Source organism: Mustelus asterias, chromosome 4, assembly GCF_964213995.1.
Source record: "Mustelus asterias chromosome 4, sMusAst1.hap1.1, whole genome shotgun sequence".
Taxonomy (NCBI): Eukaryota; Metazoa; Chordata; class Chondrichthyes; order Carcharhiniformes; family Triakidae; genus Mustelus; species Mustelus asterias.
The window spans coordinates 7,206,337-7,222,071 of NC_135804.1; the positions used below are offsets into that span (position 1 = coordinate 7,206,337).

Sequence of the window (15,735 nt, forward strand, 5' to 3'; positions counted from 1 at the left end):
ACCTGCCCAAGGAATCTCTCTTGGGGCACAGAGGTAAGTATCGCCACAGGGCGAGAGGGACATGGTCAGGCAGTGCCATGGCAATGCCCCCAGCATTGCCCACTCCCCCCCCCCCCCGGCACAGTTTGGGCCAGGGAGCACTGCCAAAGATTGGTCCTAGTGGAAGCCACATGGGTGGGGTGGGCGGCATGGTGGCACAGTGGTTAGCACTGCTGCCTCACAGCACCAGGGGCCCAGGTTCGATTCCCGGCTTGGGTCGGTGTCTGCGTGGAGCTTGCACATTTTCCCTGTGCTCCGGTTTCCTCTCACACTCCAAAAATGTGTGGGTTAGGTTGATTTGCCATGCGAAATTGACCCTAGTGTCAGGCGGATTAGCAGGGTAAATATGTGGGGTTACGGGAGTAGGGCCTGGGTGGGATTGTGGTCTGAATGGCCTGAATGCACTGTAGGGGTTCACGCCCACTCATTGCTTTTCTTTAAAGGGGCTCAAAATCTGAAGAGTGACTTGTGAGTCTTCAGCCTGAGCCTGAAACTTTGACCAGTTGTGGTAAGATGTGGTAAGTTGTGGTAAGGGGCGGCATGGTGGCACAGTGGTTAGCACTGATGCCACACAGTGCCAAGAACCCAGGTTCGTTCCTGGCTTAGATCACTATCTGTGTGGAGTCTGCACGTTCTCCCCGTGTCTGCGTGGGTTTCCTCCAAGTGCTCCGGTTTCCTCCCACAGTGCAAAGATGTGTGGGTTAGGTGAATTTGCCATGCTAAATTGCCCCTTAGTGTCAGGGGGATTAGCTTGGGTAAATGCATAGGGTTATGGGGATAGGGCCTGGGTAGGATTATGGTTGGTGCAGACTCAATGGGCCGAATGGCCCCCTTCTGCACTGTAGGGATTCTTCTGTGAAGATCGCCTCTGTTGTACTTTGGATAAGACATTAAACTGAGGGTCCTTCTCTCTCCGAGGGATGTCACACAATTTGCCATATGGATCGTAACAAGGGCTATTAGAAACACCCAAATCCCATGAAAGAATAACGTTTTGTTTTTTTAAATCCACCCTTCAGAAATCATCAGTAAAATTGCCTTAAGCACGAGAGAACCATTACAATTGATTGAAAATTATTAGAATTATAAGATTCCTACAGTGCAAAAGGAGGCCATTTGGCCCATCATATTGGTGAATCCTATCGCTATAATTGACCCATTATCAAGAAAACAATGTTTGCCTATGATTTCATGACTGGCCAGCGTGAGTTGGGTGGACATTAGGTGAGAGTCATATTGAGCCTAAACAAACTCCTATACAACACACCTCTGAACACCTGAAAAGTGTCATTGGCTCGCAAATAAAAAATGGCCACTTGGCCAAGACATTTTGCCATTGGATAGTACAGTGGCACAGTGGTTAGCATTGCTGCCTCCGGTTTCATCTGACGTGCTAGTTAGGTGCATTGGCTATGCTAAATTCTCCCTCAGTGTACCCGAACAGGCACCGGAGTGTGGCGACTAGAGGATTCTCACAGTAACTTCATTGCAGTGTTAATGTAAGCCTACTTGTGACACTAATAAATAAACTTAGAAACTTAGAAGTGAATTAGACTCCATCAAAAGTCACAGCTGTCAAGAAGGGAGGGAAGAAGTTAATTTTATTTTTAAATGGCTTTCTTTTAGTAAGTATTGATTTATTTATATAGCACTTTTTACAACCTCAAGCTATCCCAAAGCACTTTACAGACAAGGAATTATTTTTTATTTTGAAGCTCAGTTGCTTGTTGTAATGTAGGAAAGTTAGCAACCCATTTGTGCACAGCAAGATTCCATAAACAGACTTTATTTTGCACGATGGGGGTGTTGAAAGCTAGACATAAATGAAAAGATAAGGCTACGAAATCCCAGGGGACATGAGGCAAAAATCTAGCATGTGGCTGTTGGGGAGCATTTTGGGCAGGTACTTTTTTTTTTAGCAATGTTGACTGAAGAATAAATATTGGCAAAAACACCAGACAGGACCCCCCTTTGCGGTAGTGCCATGAGATCTTTTATATCTGTCTGGGAAGGCAGACATGGGCCTCAGTTCAACATCCCATCTTTCAGACCCATCTCCCGACACTGCAATTCCCCTTCGACGTGCGCTTGGAGTGATTTTTCCGGGTGCTCAGGTTTCCTCCCACAGTCCAAAAGACGTGCTGGTTAGGTGCATTGGCCAGGCTAAATTCTCTCTCAGTGTACCCGGACAGGTGCCAGAGTGTGACGACTGGGGGATTTTCACAGTAACTTCATTGCAGTCTTAATGTGACACTCATAAATAAACTTACAAAAAACTTAAAATTCAAATGTTAGACTCAAGCCTATGGAATGGGAGTTCTGACTCAGGCAAGAATGTTTCCTACTAAGCTGTAGCTGACAATACTACTGGAATTATTCCCTGTTTAAAACAGTGCTTAGAAATGAATTTGTTGTCCAATTTGTGTATCCAATTTGAAGTCCAGGATGGATTACAAGGAGGGTCAAACACTCCCTTGCCTTACCTCACTGCAACGCCTTAATGGAGCCCCTCTATCTCCTGCAGTCACCTCCCGATGTGACCTTTCTCTGTATTTCCTCAGAAGGCAGCGAGTGCCGTGCGCTGCACTGGAAAGTGAGCTGACACGGGGGCTCAAATTCATTTCACACCGTATCTTGTGCAATCAGCAGTGAAAGGGACTCTCATTCCATCAACCTGGGCTGGAATGGAACTCTGAAGCACCAGGGGCAGAAGGGAGAGAGTTGCCTCTCTCTCAGGTAGACATTTAATTAACTTGGCCGAGAATGTACTTAGCTGCTGCGATTAAACATGTACAAGGTAAAAGGAGGATAAAGAGAATTGCTGGCTCTTCAATTATTGAACTGTTTTCCAAAGAAGTAGTGTCCTCAAGGAAAGGACAATAAAAATCAAGATCAGGCGAAGTCAACCCTGAACATATTAAAGATCCCTTGAGTGTCATGGTTTTAGAAGACTAGACAGCAATGCTGGTAGATTAAATTTCCCCTGGCACTCTCAGTTGAATGGCAATGCACATGAGTGAATCCATATTCCTGTTCCAAAAATACATTTTCACAGAAAGAGATTTTAATAAAAATAGGATTCATCTCGCGAATTGTAAAAGTGGTTTGAACCTTTCAGGTTTCTCCTTCCACGGTTCGTGTTTCTTTTCAAACGCTGTCTCTTTCTCTGCGCCAGGAATTATAAGGACTGCCCTCCCCAACATGGACCGGGAAGCGAGGGAGGAATATCTTGTGGTGATACAGGCAAAGGATATGGGCGGCCACATGGGAGGTCTCTCCGGAACGACGACCGTCACAGTCACACTGACCGACGTTAATGACAACCCACCCAAGTTCACGCAGAGTAAGTGTTATCAATCTCAGCCGTGCAATCGTAACACTAATGTAAGAGTTTTCTAGTTATGCATTGGAGGAGTGCAGGTTATTAGAGAGAGAAAAAAAAACATGTGGAACAGGTTTACGTTATATAAGCATCACTTGAGCAGCCACCCATACAGCCTCCATCTGCACATCCTGACATGGCTCACTGCCTCTTCTCCAAAGGCAAACTGTGCTCCTCGATCCTCCAATGAATAGGATTGCGATTGTTACACGCCCCGTGTAGCTTCTCTCTGAGCCGACTCTCTTACACTCCTACCATCTCCTGTCTCTCCTTGTCTCCCGCAGTTTTCACATGGTCGAGCATGGCCTGAGGCGTCAGCTCGCTGCGTGGATTCTCTCACCATTTGCATTCCTAATAGTTTATTCCACGTTCTGTTTTCTCTGCTTTTGGGTGAGGTGATAGATCCAAGTCTCCTCTCGATGAACGTGACCAATTCCATGGCACGTTTGCGAAGGAAGGGTTTGTGGGGCTTTGGGGAGAGCAGCTGATTGAGACTAATTGGATGGCTTTTTCAGACACAGTGCCAGCACTTATCATGGCAACCTCTGTGCCATATAGATTATTCATGTAAATTGAGTCTGCGTCTTTATAAGCTCTGTTTGTGAACAGAATTCCCACTCACCTGAAGAAGGGGCTTAGAGCTCCGAAAGCTTGTGTGGCTTTTGCTACCAAATAAACCTGTTGGACTTTAACCTGGTGTTGTTAAACTTCTTACCATATAGAATACAGTAAGAAGTCTAACAACACCAGGTTAAAGTCCAACAGGTTTATTTGGTAGCAAAAGCCACTAGCTTTCGGAACAGGCTGTTCCTTCGTCAGGTGGGTGGGAGTGCTGATCACAAACAGGGCACAAAGAAACAAACGCAATTCACGTGAATAATGATTGGAATGTGAGTCTTTACAGCTAATCAAGTCTTAAAGGTACAGACAATGTGAGTGGAGGGAGCATTAAGCACAGGTTAAAGAGATGTGTATTGTCTCCAGACAGGACAGCTCGTGAGATTTTGCACATCCAGGCAAGTTGTGGGGGTTACAGATAGTGTGACATGAATCTAATATCCCGGTTGAGGCCGTCCTCATGTGTGCAGAACCTGGCTATCAGTCTCTGCTCAGCGACTCTGCGCTGTCGTGTGTTGTGAAGGCCACCTTGGAGAACGCTTACCCGGAAATGAGAGGCTGAATGCCCGTGACCGCTGAAGTGCTCCCCAACAGGAAGAGAACAGTCTTGCCTGGTGATTGTCGAGCGGTGTTCATTCATCCGTTGTCATAGCGTCTGCATTGTTTCCCCAATGTACCATGCCTCGGGACATCCTTTCCTGCAGCGTATCAGGTAGACAACGTTGGCCGAGTTGCAAGAGTATGTACCGTGTACCTGGTGGATGGTGTTCTCGCGTGAGATGATGGCATCCGTGTCGATGATCCGGCACGTCTTGCAGACGTTGCTGTGGCAGGGTTGTGTGGTGTCGTGGTCACTGTACTCCTGAAGGCTGGGTAGTTTGCTGCGGACAATGGTCTGTTTGAGGTTGTGCGGTTGTTTGAAGGCAAGAAGTGGGGGTGTGGGGATGGCCTTGGAGAGATGTTCATCTTCATCAATGACATGTTGAAGGCTCCGGAGGAGATGTCGTAGCTTCTCCGCTCCGGGGAAGTACTGGACGACGAAGGGTACTCTGTCCATTGTGTCCCGTGTTTGTCTTCTGAGGAGGTCGGTGCGGTTTTTCGCTGTGGCATGTCGGAACTGTCGATCGATGAGTCGAGCGCCATATCCTGTTCTATGAGGGCATCTTTCAGCGTCTGGAGGTGTCTGTTGCGATCCTCCTCATCCGAGCAGATCCTGTGTATATGGAGGGCTTGTCCGTAGGGGATGGCTTCTTTAACGTGTTAGGGTGGAAGCTGGAGAAGTGGAGCATCGTGAGGTTATCCGTGGGCTTGCGGTACAGTGAGGTGCTGAGGTGACCGTCCTTAATGGAGATGCGTGTGTCCAAGAATGCAACCGATTCCGGAGAGTAGTCCATGGTGAGTCTGATGGTGGGATGGAACTTGTTGATGTCATCATATAGTTGTTTCAGTGATTGTTCCCCATGAGTCCAAAGGAAGAAAATGTCATTGATGTATCTAGTGTATAGCATCGGTTGAAGTTCCTGTGCGGTGAAGAAGTCTAGTTCGAACCTGGGCATGAAGATGTTGGCATATTGAGGTGCGAATTTGGTCCCCAAATACCTGCTCGGATGAGGAGGATCGCAATAGACACCTCCAGACGTGGAAAGATGCCCTCATAAGAACAGGATATGGCGCTCGACTCATCGATCGACAGTTCCGACGCGCCACAGCAAAAACCGCACCGACCTCCTCAGAAGACAAACATGGGACATGGTGGACAGTGTACCCTTCGTCGTTCAGAACTTCCCCGGAGCGGAGAAGCTACGGCATCTCCTCCGGAGCCTTCAACATGTCATTGATGAAGACGAACATCTCGCCAAGGCCATCCCCACACCCCCACTTTTTGCCATCAAACAACCGCACAACCTCAAACAGACCATTGTCCGCTGCAAACTACCCAGCCTTCAGGAGAACAGTGACCACAACACCACACAGCCCTGCCACAGCAACTTCTGCAAGACGTGCCAGATCATCGACACGGATGTCATCATCTCACGCGAGAACACCATCCACCAGGTACACGGTACATACTCTTGCAACTCGGCCAACGTTGTCTACCTGATACACTGCAGAAAAGGATGTCCCGAGGCATGGTACATTGGGGAAACCATGCAGACACAACATCAACGGATGAATGAACACCGCTCAACAATCACCAGGCAAGACTGTTCTCTTCCTGTTGGGGAGCACTTCAGCGGTCACGGGCATTCAGCCTCTGATCTCCGGGTAAGCGTTCTCCAAGGCGGCCTTCACGACACATGACAGCGCAGAGTCGCTGAGCTGAGACTGATGGCCAGGTTCCGCACACATGAGGACGGCCTCAACTGGGATATTGGGTTCATGTCACACTATCTGTAACCCCCACAACTTGCCTGGATGTGCAAAATCTCACGAGCTGTCCGGTCTGGAGACAATACACATCTCTTTAACCTGTGCTTAATGCTCCCTCCACTCACATTGTCTGTACCTTTAAGACTTGATTAGCTGTAAAGACTCACATTCCAATCATTATTCATGTAAATTGAGTTTGTGTCTTTGTGCCCTGTTTGTGATCAGAACTCCCACCCACCTGACAAAGGAACAGCCTGTTCCGAAAGCTAGTGGCTTTTGCTACCAAATAAACCTGTTGGACTTTAACCTGGTGTTGTTAGACTTCTTACTGTGTTTACCCCAGTCCAACGCCAGCATCTCCACATCATGACTACCATATAGAATACTGCAGTGCAAAAGGTGGCATTCGGTCCATCAGGCCCACACCGACCTTCTGACAGTGCATCTTACTCAGACCCCATCTCCGAATCCCCATGTATTTAATCTACTAATCCCCCCAACCGTGGGTGGCACGGTGTCACAGTGATTAGCACTGCTGCCCCACAGCGCCAGGGACCCAGGTTCGATTCCTGGCTTGGGTCACTGTCTGTGTGGAGCTTGCACATTCTCCCCGTGTCTGCGTGGGTTTCCTCCCAGTGCTCCGGTTTCCTCCCACAGTCTGAAAGATGTGCTGGTTAGGGTGCATTGGCCATGCTAAATTTTCCCTCAGTGTACCCAAACAGGCGCCGGAGTGTGGCGACTTGGGGATCTTCACAGTAACTTTATTGCAGTGTTAATGTAAGCCTACTTGTGACTAATAAATAAAGTTAAAATTAAACTTATCTTTGGACACTCAGGGTCAATTTAGTATGGCCAATCCATTGAACCTACATATCTTTGGAATGTGGGAGGAAACCGGAGCACCCGGAGGAAAGTCACGCAGACATGGGGAGAATGTGCAAACACCACACAGACAGTGACCCGAGGCTGGAATCGAACTCGGGCCCCAGGAGCTGTGAAGCAGCAGTGCTAACCACTGACCACAATGGCCTTATGGGCTGAAATTTACAGGCCTCACGCAAATGGGATAAATTAGGACGCCATGCCTTCGATCCGCCCAACCCCAGCACATTTATGGTCAGCTGGGAAGGCTTCAGGAGGGTCACCCTGCTGTGGCTGAGTTAAAGTCTTGAAGTGGGTTCTTCTCCCAGTCTAACTGAATGTGAAATTCTAACATGCTCCAATTGCTGTCATCTTGAGACTCCTTTACCACGACATTATAGATTAATCCTATCTCAGTGCATGTTACCAGGTCTAGAACAGCCTGCTCCCTCTATGGCTCGGGAAGGTACTGCTCTGTGAAATTGCCCCAAATATAGTCTGTGATCATAGTCATAGAGTCATAGAGTCATACAGTGCAGAAAAGGCCCATCAGCCCATCGATTCTGTGCTGACAATAACCACCACTAAAGTAGCGCTTATCTCATTTTCCTGTACTTGTCCCATATCCTTGAATGTTATGTGGTTTCAAGTGCTCATCCAAATTATTTTTAACTTTTGTTAGGTTTCTGGCCTCCACTACCTTCCCAGGCAGACCGTTCCAGATTCCCACCACCCTCTGTGTGCAAAAATGTTTTCTAAAATGTTTTCTGAATCTCCTGCCCCTTACCTTAAAACTATGTCCCCTCATGACTGACCCTTCCACATAGGGGAACTACTGCTTCATATTCACCCTGTCCATATCCCTCATAAATTGAAACTCATTGCTTCCACCACCTCCTCTGGCAGCACATTCCAGGTATCCACCACTCTGTGTGAAAAACTTACCTGCACATCTCCCTTAAGCGTTCCTCCTCTCACCTTGAAGCCGTTTGTAATTGACACTCCCATCCTGGGGAAAAAGCCTCTGACTACCCCCCTGTCTATGCCTTTCATAATTTTGTAGACCTCTATCAGATCTCCCCACAGCCTCCGTCCTTCCAGTGAAAACAATCCCAGTTTACTCAATCTCTCCTCAAAGCCAACACCCTCAAAACCAGGCAACATCCTGGTGAACCTTCCTCCAACCGGAAAAACACCCATTTATTCCGACTCTTTGCTTCCTGTCGGATAGCCAGTCCCCAATCCACTTTAACACACTACCCCCAACTCCGTGTGCCCTAATCTTCTTCAGCAGCCTTTTATGGGGCACCTTATCAAACGCCTTTTGGAAATCCAAAAACACCGCATCCACCGGTTCTCCTCCATCAACCGCCCTAGTCACATCTTCATAAAAATCCAACATGTTCGTCAAGCACGACTTTCCCCTCATGAATCCATGCTGCGTCTGATTGATCGAACCATTTCTATCCAGATGCCCTGCCATCTCCTCTTTAATAATGGATTCCAGCATTTTCCCTACTACAGACGTTAAGCTGACCGGCCTATAGTTACCCGCCTTTTGTCTCCTTCCTTTTTTAAACAGCGGCGTAACATTAGCCGTTTTCCAATCAACCGGCACTACCCCAGAATGCAACGAGTTTTGATAAATAATCACTAACGCATCCACTATTACCTCTGACATTTCTTTCAATACCCTGGGATGCATTCCATCCGGACCCGGGGACTTGTCCACCTTCAGTCCCATTAGTCTATCCAGCACTGCCTCTCTGGTAACATTAATTGTATTGTGTTTCTCCTGCTGCCAACCCTCTATCGTTAATATTTGGCAAACTATTTGTGTCCTCCACCGTGAAGACCGACACAAAAAACTTATTTAAAGACTCAGCCATATCCTCATTTCCCACTATTAACTCCCCCCTCTCGTCCTCCAAGGGTCCAACATTCACTCTAGCCACTCTATTCCTTTTTATATATTTATAAAAACTTTTACTATCATTTTTTATATTAATTGCTAGCCTAGCTTCATAGTCTATCCTTCCTTTCTTTATCGCTTTCTTAGTCTCTCTTTGTTGTTTCTTAAATTTTTCCCAATCACTTGTTTCTCCACTATTTTTGGCCACTCTGTACGCAGCTGTTTTTATTTTAATACTCTCCTTTATTTCCTTCGTTATCCACGGCTGGTTCTCCCTTTTCTTACAATCCTTGTTTTTTGCTGGAATATATTTTTGCTGAGAACTGAAAAGGATCTCCTTAAAAATCCTCCACTGTTCCTCAGCTATCCTACCTGCCAGCCTGCTCTCCCAGTCTACCTTAGCCAATTCATCCCTCATCCTATCATATTTCCCTCTGTTCAAACAGAGGACACTGGTTTGGGACCAAACTTTCTCCTCTTCCATCTGAATCAGAAATTCGACCATATTGTGGTCACTAGACCCAAGAGGGTCCTTCACAATAAGATCCTTAATTCTACCTACCTCGTTACACAATACCAGATCCAAAATAGCTCGTTCCCTCGTCGGTTCCGTAACATGCTGTTCAAGGAAACTATCCCGACAGCATTCTAAGAACTCTTCCTCCATTCCACCCTTACCGACTTGAGTCTGCCAGTCAATGTGCATGTTGAAGTCCCCCATGATTATTGCCGTTCCGTTTTTACATGGACTCTGCTACTGCAGCTCTCTGTGGCAAGGGGTTCCAAAGTCTCACAACCCTCTGAGAGAAGAAATTCCTCCTCGTCTCAGTCCTAAATTGGTGCCCCTTTATTCTGAGACTATGCCCGCTGGTCCTAGACATTCCCATGAGGGGATACTTGGATGAGTGCAGCTCCACAAGACTTAAGAGACTCAAGACTCGGACAAAGTAGCCCACTTGACAGATGACCTATTCACAACCTTAACATTCACTGGGTCAATGTGGCAGCCATATCATCGACAAAATGCCCTGCCTTTTGCACCGCTGACAAGGTTCCTTTCACAGAACCATCTAAACCTCCGAACCCTACCACCGAGAAGAACAGGGCATCAGATACATGGACAAACCACATTCTAAAATCTTCCCTCCAAGTTACACACATTCTGAGTTGTGAATAAATCTCCATGCCTTCAGTCGGGGCAAATCCTTAAATTCCCTCCCTAACAGCACTGTGACACACAGACAGCAAGCAGCAAGATGGTTCACCATCGCATTGTTGTCTACAGTGTTCGACCAATTTATATTGAAATCCATTTACCCAGTGCTCTTACTCATGAGACGAACAAAAGTCGAGTCCTCTCGCAGTTCAACCTAATTTTATTTTAAAAAGGTTAAAGTTTCAAGTTTATTTATTCGTCACAAGTAAGGCTTACATTAACACTGCAATGAAGTTACTGTGAAATTCCCCTAGTCGCCACACTCCGGCACCTGTTCAGATCAATGCACCTAACCAGCATGTCTTTCAGACTATGGGAGGAAACTGGAACACCCGGAGGAAACCCACGCAGACATGGGGAGAACGTGCAAACTCCACACAGACAGTGACCCAAGCCGGGAATTAAACCGAGGTCCCTGGCGCTGTGAGGCAGCTGTGCGAACCACTGTGCCACCCCAAAAGAAACTTATTATCAAAACTATATTAAAAACAACAACTCTTCTCTTAACCCTTAATAGAACAGTTGATTCCATATATGGAGGATGCCAAGAGTGTGTCTGGCCTAGCTGTTCAGGCATTGGCCACTTGGCCATAGCCTTCTTGAGGGCAATTGTGAATGGGCAAATACATGTTGGCCTTGCCAACACCATTTAAATCCCATGAAAGAATTTGTAAAAAAATTACATTTCCAACTCAGGTTACCTTGGGGAGGCAATGGCCGAGTGGTATTATTGCTGGACTATTAATCCAAAAACTCAACTAATGTTCTGGGGACCATGGTTTGAATCCCGTCATGGCAAATGGTGGAATTTGAATTCCATAAAAAAAGTATATGGAATTGAGAATCTACTGATGACCATGAAGCAATTGTCGAAGTCGGAAAAACCCATCTGGTTCACTGCTGTCCTTTAGGGAAGGAAATCTGCCATCCTTACCTGGTCTGGCTTATATGTGACTCCAGAGCCACAGAAATGTGGATGACTCTCAACTGCCCTCTGAAATGGTCTTGCAAGCTAATCAGTTTTCAAGAAGGCAGCTCACTTCCACCTTCCCAGGGTAACTGGGGATGTGCAATAAATGCTGGCCAGCCAGAAGCGCCCATGTCCCATGAATGTATAAAAAAAAAGGGCAGTGATCTGGTCAGCTTTTTTGCTCCTTGCCCAATCAATGGAAGTCAACGTTGGATACCACATCCCTAAGTTCACATAGTTGAGATTGTCTGGCTGGGAATGAGTTTCTGGATCTTTGCTGGTTTATATGGAATCAATCACTAACTTTATGAACTCATGGAGATATTTGCAAAGTTACTTCTAATCATTGTTTAATCAAAGAAAGAGGTATTTTACACAAGGTGCCTCTGTTAGCTGGTCACATGATGAAATAGAACAAATAATTCCCAGAGCCTGAAGTAAATACATAAACATTCTGAGGCCACATACTCATGTCAAATATCTGATTAAAAAATGATTGATCAGGGACTTCTGAGAACTCAATGTTTATTGGAAAGGCTGTTTTGTACATAGAACACAAACCATCAAACTAAAACTGATGTGCCAGTGCAAATGACATGTATTTTCCAATTGGGGGAATTCAGGACTAAATTTCATCATTCTGTAGTAAGTTCTGTTGGGTGCTATTTTTCAGTGCTGTTGACTTATTTAAAACTACCAAATTCATAGCTACCTGAAAGGAGGCAACTGAAGAATATATCACAACTGTGCTAAGGCTTTGGGTGTGAACTTGGGCGGCATGGTGGCGCAGTGGTTAGTGCTGCTGCCTCACAGCACCAGGGACCTGAGTGCGATTCCCGGCTTGGGTCACTTTGTGTGTGGAGTCTGCACGTTCTCCCTGTGTCTGCGTGGGTTTCCTCCAGGTGCTCCAGTTTCCTCCCACAGTCCAAAGATGTGCGGGTTAGGTCGATTGGCCATGGTAAATTGCCCCTTGGAGTCAGGGGGACTAGCTAGGGTAAATGCATGGGGTTATGGGGTTAGGGCCTGGGTGGGATTGTGGTTGGTGCAGTCTTGATGGGCCGAATGGCCTCCTTCTACACTGTGGGACTCTATGATCTCAAACTTTGTCAATTGACAAATAAACCTTTATGACTGATCACAACACCCGGTTCAAGTTTTCTAAAAATTGGCCTATTTGTTTTTTATTTGTTCGTGGGACATGGATGTCACTGGTTGGAGAGCAGAGAACATAAGAACATACAAAATAGTAGCTGGAGTTGGCCCTTTAAGCCTGCCCCATCATTGAACAGCATCATGGTTGATCTTTTACCTCAGCTGTACCTTCCTGCACTATCCCCATATCCCTTAATTCCCTGAGCCCCCAAAAGTATATCAACATCTCTCTTCAATATGTTCAGTGACAGAGCAGCCACTGTTCTCTGGGGTAGAGAATTCCAATCTTTCACAACCCTTTGTGTGGGGAGATTTCTCCTCACCTGATTCCTAAATGGCTGACCCCTCACTCGGAGGCTGTAACCGCCAATATTACGCTCCCTACTCAGGGAAAACATCTTCCCAACAACTATTCCATCGAGCCTTTTCAAAATATCGCATATTTTAGTGGGATCAATGCGCATTCTTCTGAACTCCAAGAAATGTGGGGAGGAATTCTCCCCAAAAAAATTCTAAATGTTGAATTCGCTGGAAAACTGGAATAATTCACGCTGGGTTTTTCAGTGGGAGTTCACACTAAATGCACAGCAGAGGTCACTAACATGAATACCATTATAAATCAGGTGACGGGGCCTGTACCCTCCCGGGAGGCTGAAACCAGCACGTCTCCGCGCATGCGCAGTGACCCTGAACTGTCAGCCTCCCGTCTGCTGGCCAGCCCGATCACTGGCCAGCCCGGGACCCCTGCAATGCTGCACCCCAACCCCTCCACACCCCAATCCTGGCCCTCTCTGATCATTCCTGGCCCCTCCCATCCCAGACTGCCCCGATCTCCAGCCACTAACTGCCCCTCCCGCAGTCCCAATCCTCCCCATTCCACCCCCCCCCCCCGCAGTGCAGACATCCCCACAGGCAGACCCTCCCCCAGCAGACCCCCCCCCTCCCCCCCCCCCCCCCCCCCCCAGCAACCCCCCTCTCCAGCCCGCCCCAATCGCTGGCTTCCCTGCTGCCCTCTTCAATCCCAATGCAGAGTGGCAGCGGGATCCCCAACCCCCACCGATTGGCCCCTCTGCCCCGCTCCCATCAGACTCCACCCCCTCGACCTGTCCCCTATGGGCCCCACCCCCTGGGCACTACCCTATGCTCTGTGGGCAGTGCCAGGGTGTCCCCTTGGGCAGTGCCAGTGGGCACAGGCTGGCACTGCCAGGGTGCCCATGTCCAGGGGCACCACCCCTCTGTCACCTGACCCCCTGGGGGATCCCCAATTGCCCCCCCTTCACTCCAGCATGGTAAGGCCGCTAGCTCCCCGAAAGTGGGGAGCTACTCCAAATCCCCTGTTGGAGTGTAAATACTCCAGCAGGGTGGGAGAGGCTAGTGGGCCCAGAGAATTCAGTCCCAGGCCCGCTAATCACATTGAAATGATATTTAAATTATAATTTAAATACTAGCCCCACCTCCCCGGCGCTAGGAGATGCTAGCGGAGCGCGGATGCTCGTGGAAACCCCACGAATGGCTCCCCCCTCCGCACGATTCCCCCGGCCAGCGAGATGGGAGGATCGCCCCCATAGCTCTTGGCTGCTCACTCTCTCTTCATAGGACATTCACTTATCACAGGAATCAGCCAAGTGGGCCATTGCTCTCAAGGTTAGAGTATGCTGCCTTCAGAATGGAGACTAAAACTGTACTTCAGGTGTGGCCTCACCAAGGCCCTATACAATTGCAGTGAGATTCCTTCACTTGAAGATTCTCATTCCCGCACTCCCTTCGTAATAAAGGTTAATAGATCATTTGCTCTCCTAGCTGTTTGTTGTACCTGAATGTGAACTTTCTGTGATTTGTGCACAAGTACATCCAGGTCCCTCTAAATATTTCTCAGCTTCTCACCATCAGCTATTCTAGTTTCCATTCCAAATTGGATGGCTTCACACTTCCCCCATATTATATTCCATCTTTCATGTCTTGCCCACTCACTCAATCTGTCTGTATCACTTTGCAGTCTCTGTCTCCTCCTCACTGCCTACTTTGTCACTTAACTTTGTATCGTCAGCAAATTTAGATACATTGCAGTCGGTCTCCTCATCTATGTCATTGATGTCGATTGTAAATAGCTGAGGCTTGTTGTGCTGGCTGCTGGAAACTGGACATAAATATTCTACTCGAATGTGGGTAGCACTCGCCTGCATCTAGGCTAGTGAACACAACGAAACCCAAGCTCTAATCCTTGAGGTACTCCCACCACTGTCCAACCCATTTATTCCTAGTCTGTTGCAGGGCCCATTCTCAATTGGTGTTAATGTATGACATTAAATCCCATGAACTCTCCTTCTGTGTAATAGCCTCCTATATGGCACTTGTCTCAAATGTTTTTTTCTGTTCTGAAATCCAAATACACAGTGGGTGGGATATTCTGTTCCTGGCCTGCCATTGGGCAGTGGCGGGATCTTCCAGTCCCGCCAAATGCCGTGGTGGGGGTGGTGGTCACCACCAGCTGGACTAGAGGATTCCCCCCTTGGGAAAGGCTGGAAAATTTCAGCCTCTATCTTCCAGCATGAAGACAGCAGTTGTGAATATCTTGGTCATTTCTGTATTACCCCAATTATAATTTCTCCTGCTTTGGTCCGTAAGGGACCTGGGGTTGCTTGTGCAGATCTTTTACATTTTTACGTACCTATAGAAAGTTGTGGAGTCCGTTTTTTATGTCCCTTGCTAATTTTCTCTCATTTTATTTTCTGTCTCTTTCCAAACTTCTTGGCCATCCCTTGTTAAATTGTGAAACCGCCACAATATGTGTTAATGACCATTAATTCAACCCTCAGGTCAATGTGTCGACTGATCAACAAAATCCACTCTCACTGCAATGGAATTGAGGTTAAATCTTAGCTTAATGTTTGACCTGTATTACAATAGCCTGTTCCCATCGCTTTCTGGGCATGACTCCATTGTTGCTTAATTAAATATTTTCGAACCTCAAATATGCTTTGGCGACCTTGCACTCTTGTAGTGCAGTGGGAATAATACAAAACCACCATAATTCCACATGGAGCTTATCTTGTCGGGAATATAAAACATATTTCTACTCCTGCAACTGAAAGATTTTTAATTAATAACAGCACATAATTGCAACTAAATGTGAGCTCGAACATCCTTCTTCTTTATTTCTATTAGTCCTCAAAATACAATTGCTTCCCTACGAGTGCTACTGACATCGTCAACAC

General features: G+C 47.1%; 1 protein-coding gene across 4 annotated transcripts in view; it reads left to right on the forward strand.

Moving 5' to 3' along the window:
- Positions 1 to 15,735, forward strand: part of cdh8 (cadherin 8) — a 242,360-nt gene that overhangs the window by 145,228 nt on the left and 81,397 nt on the right. For all 4 annotated transcript variants that reach the window (XM_078210545.1, XM_078210546.1, XM_078210547.1 and 1 more), the window contains one exon: positions 3,215 to 3,382. In XM_078210545.1, coding sequence (XP_078066671.1) covers positions 3,215 to 3,382 — 168 coding nt within the window. The remainder of the gene's footprint in view (positions 1 to 3,214; positions 3,383 to 15,735) is intronic.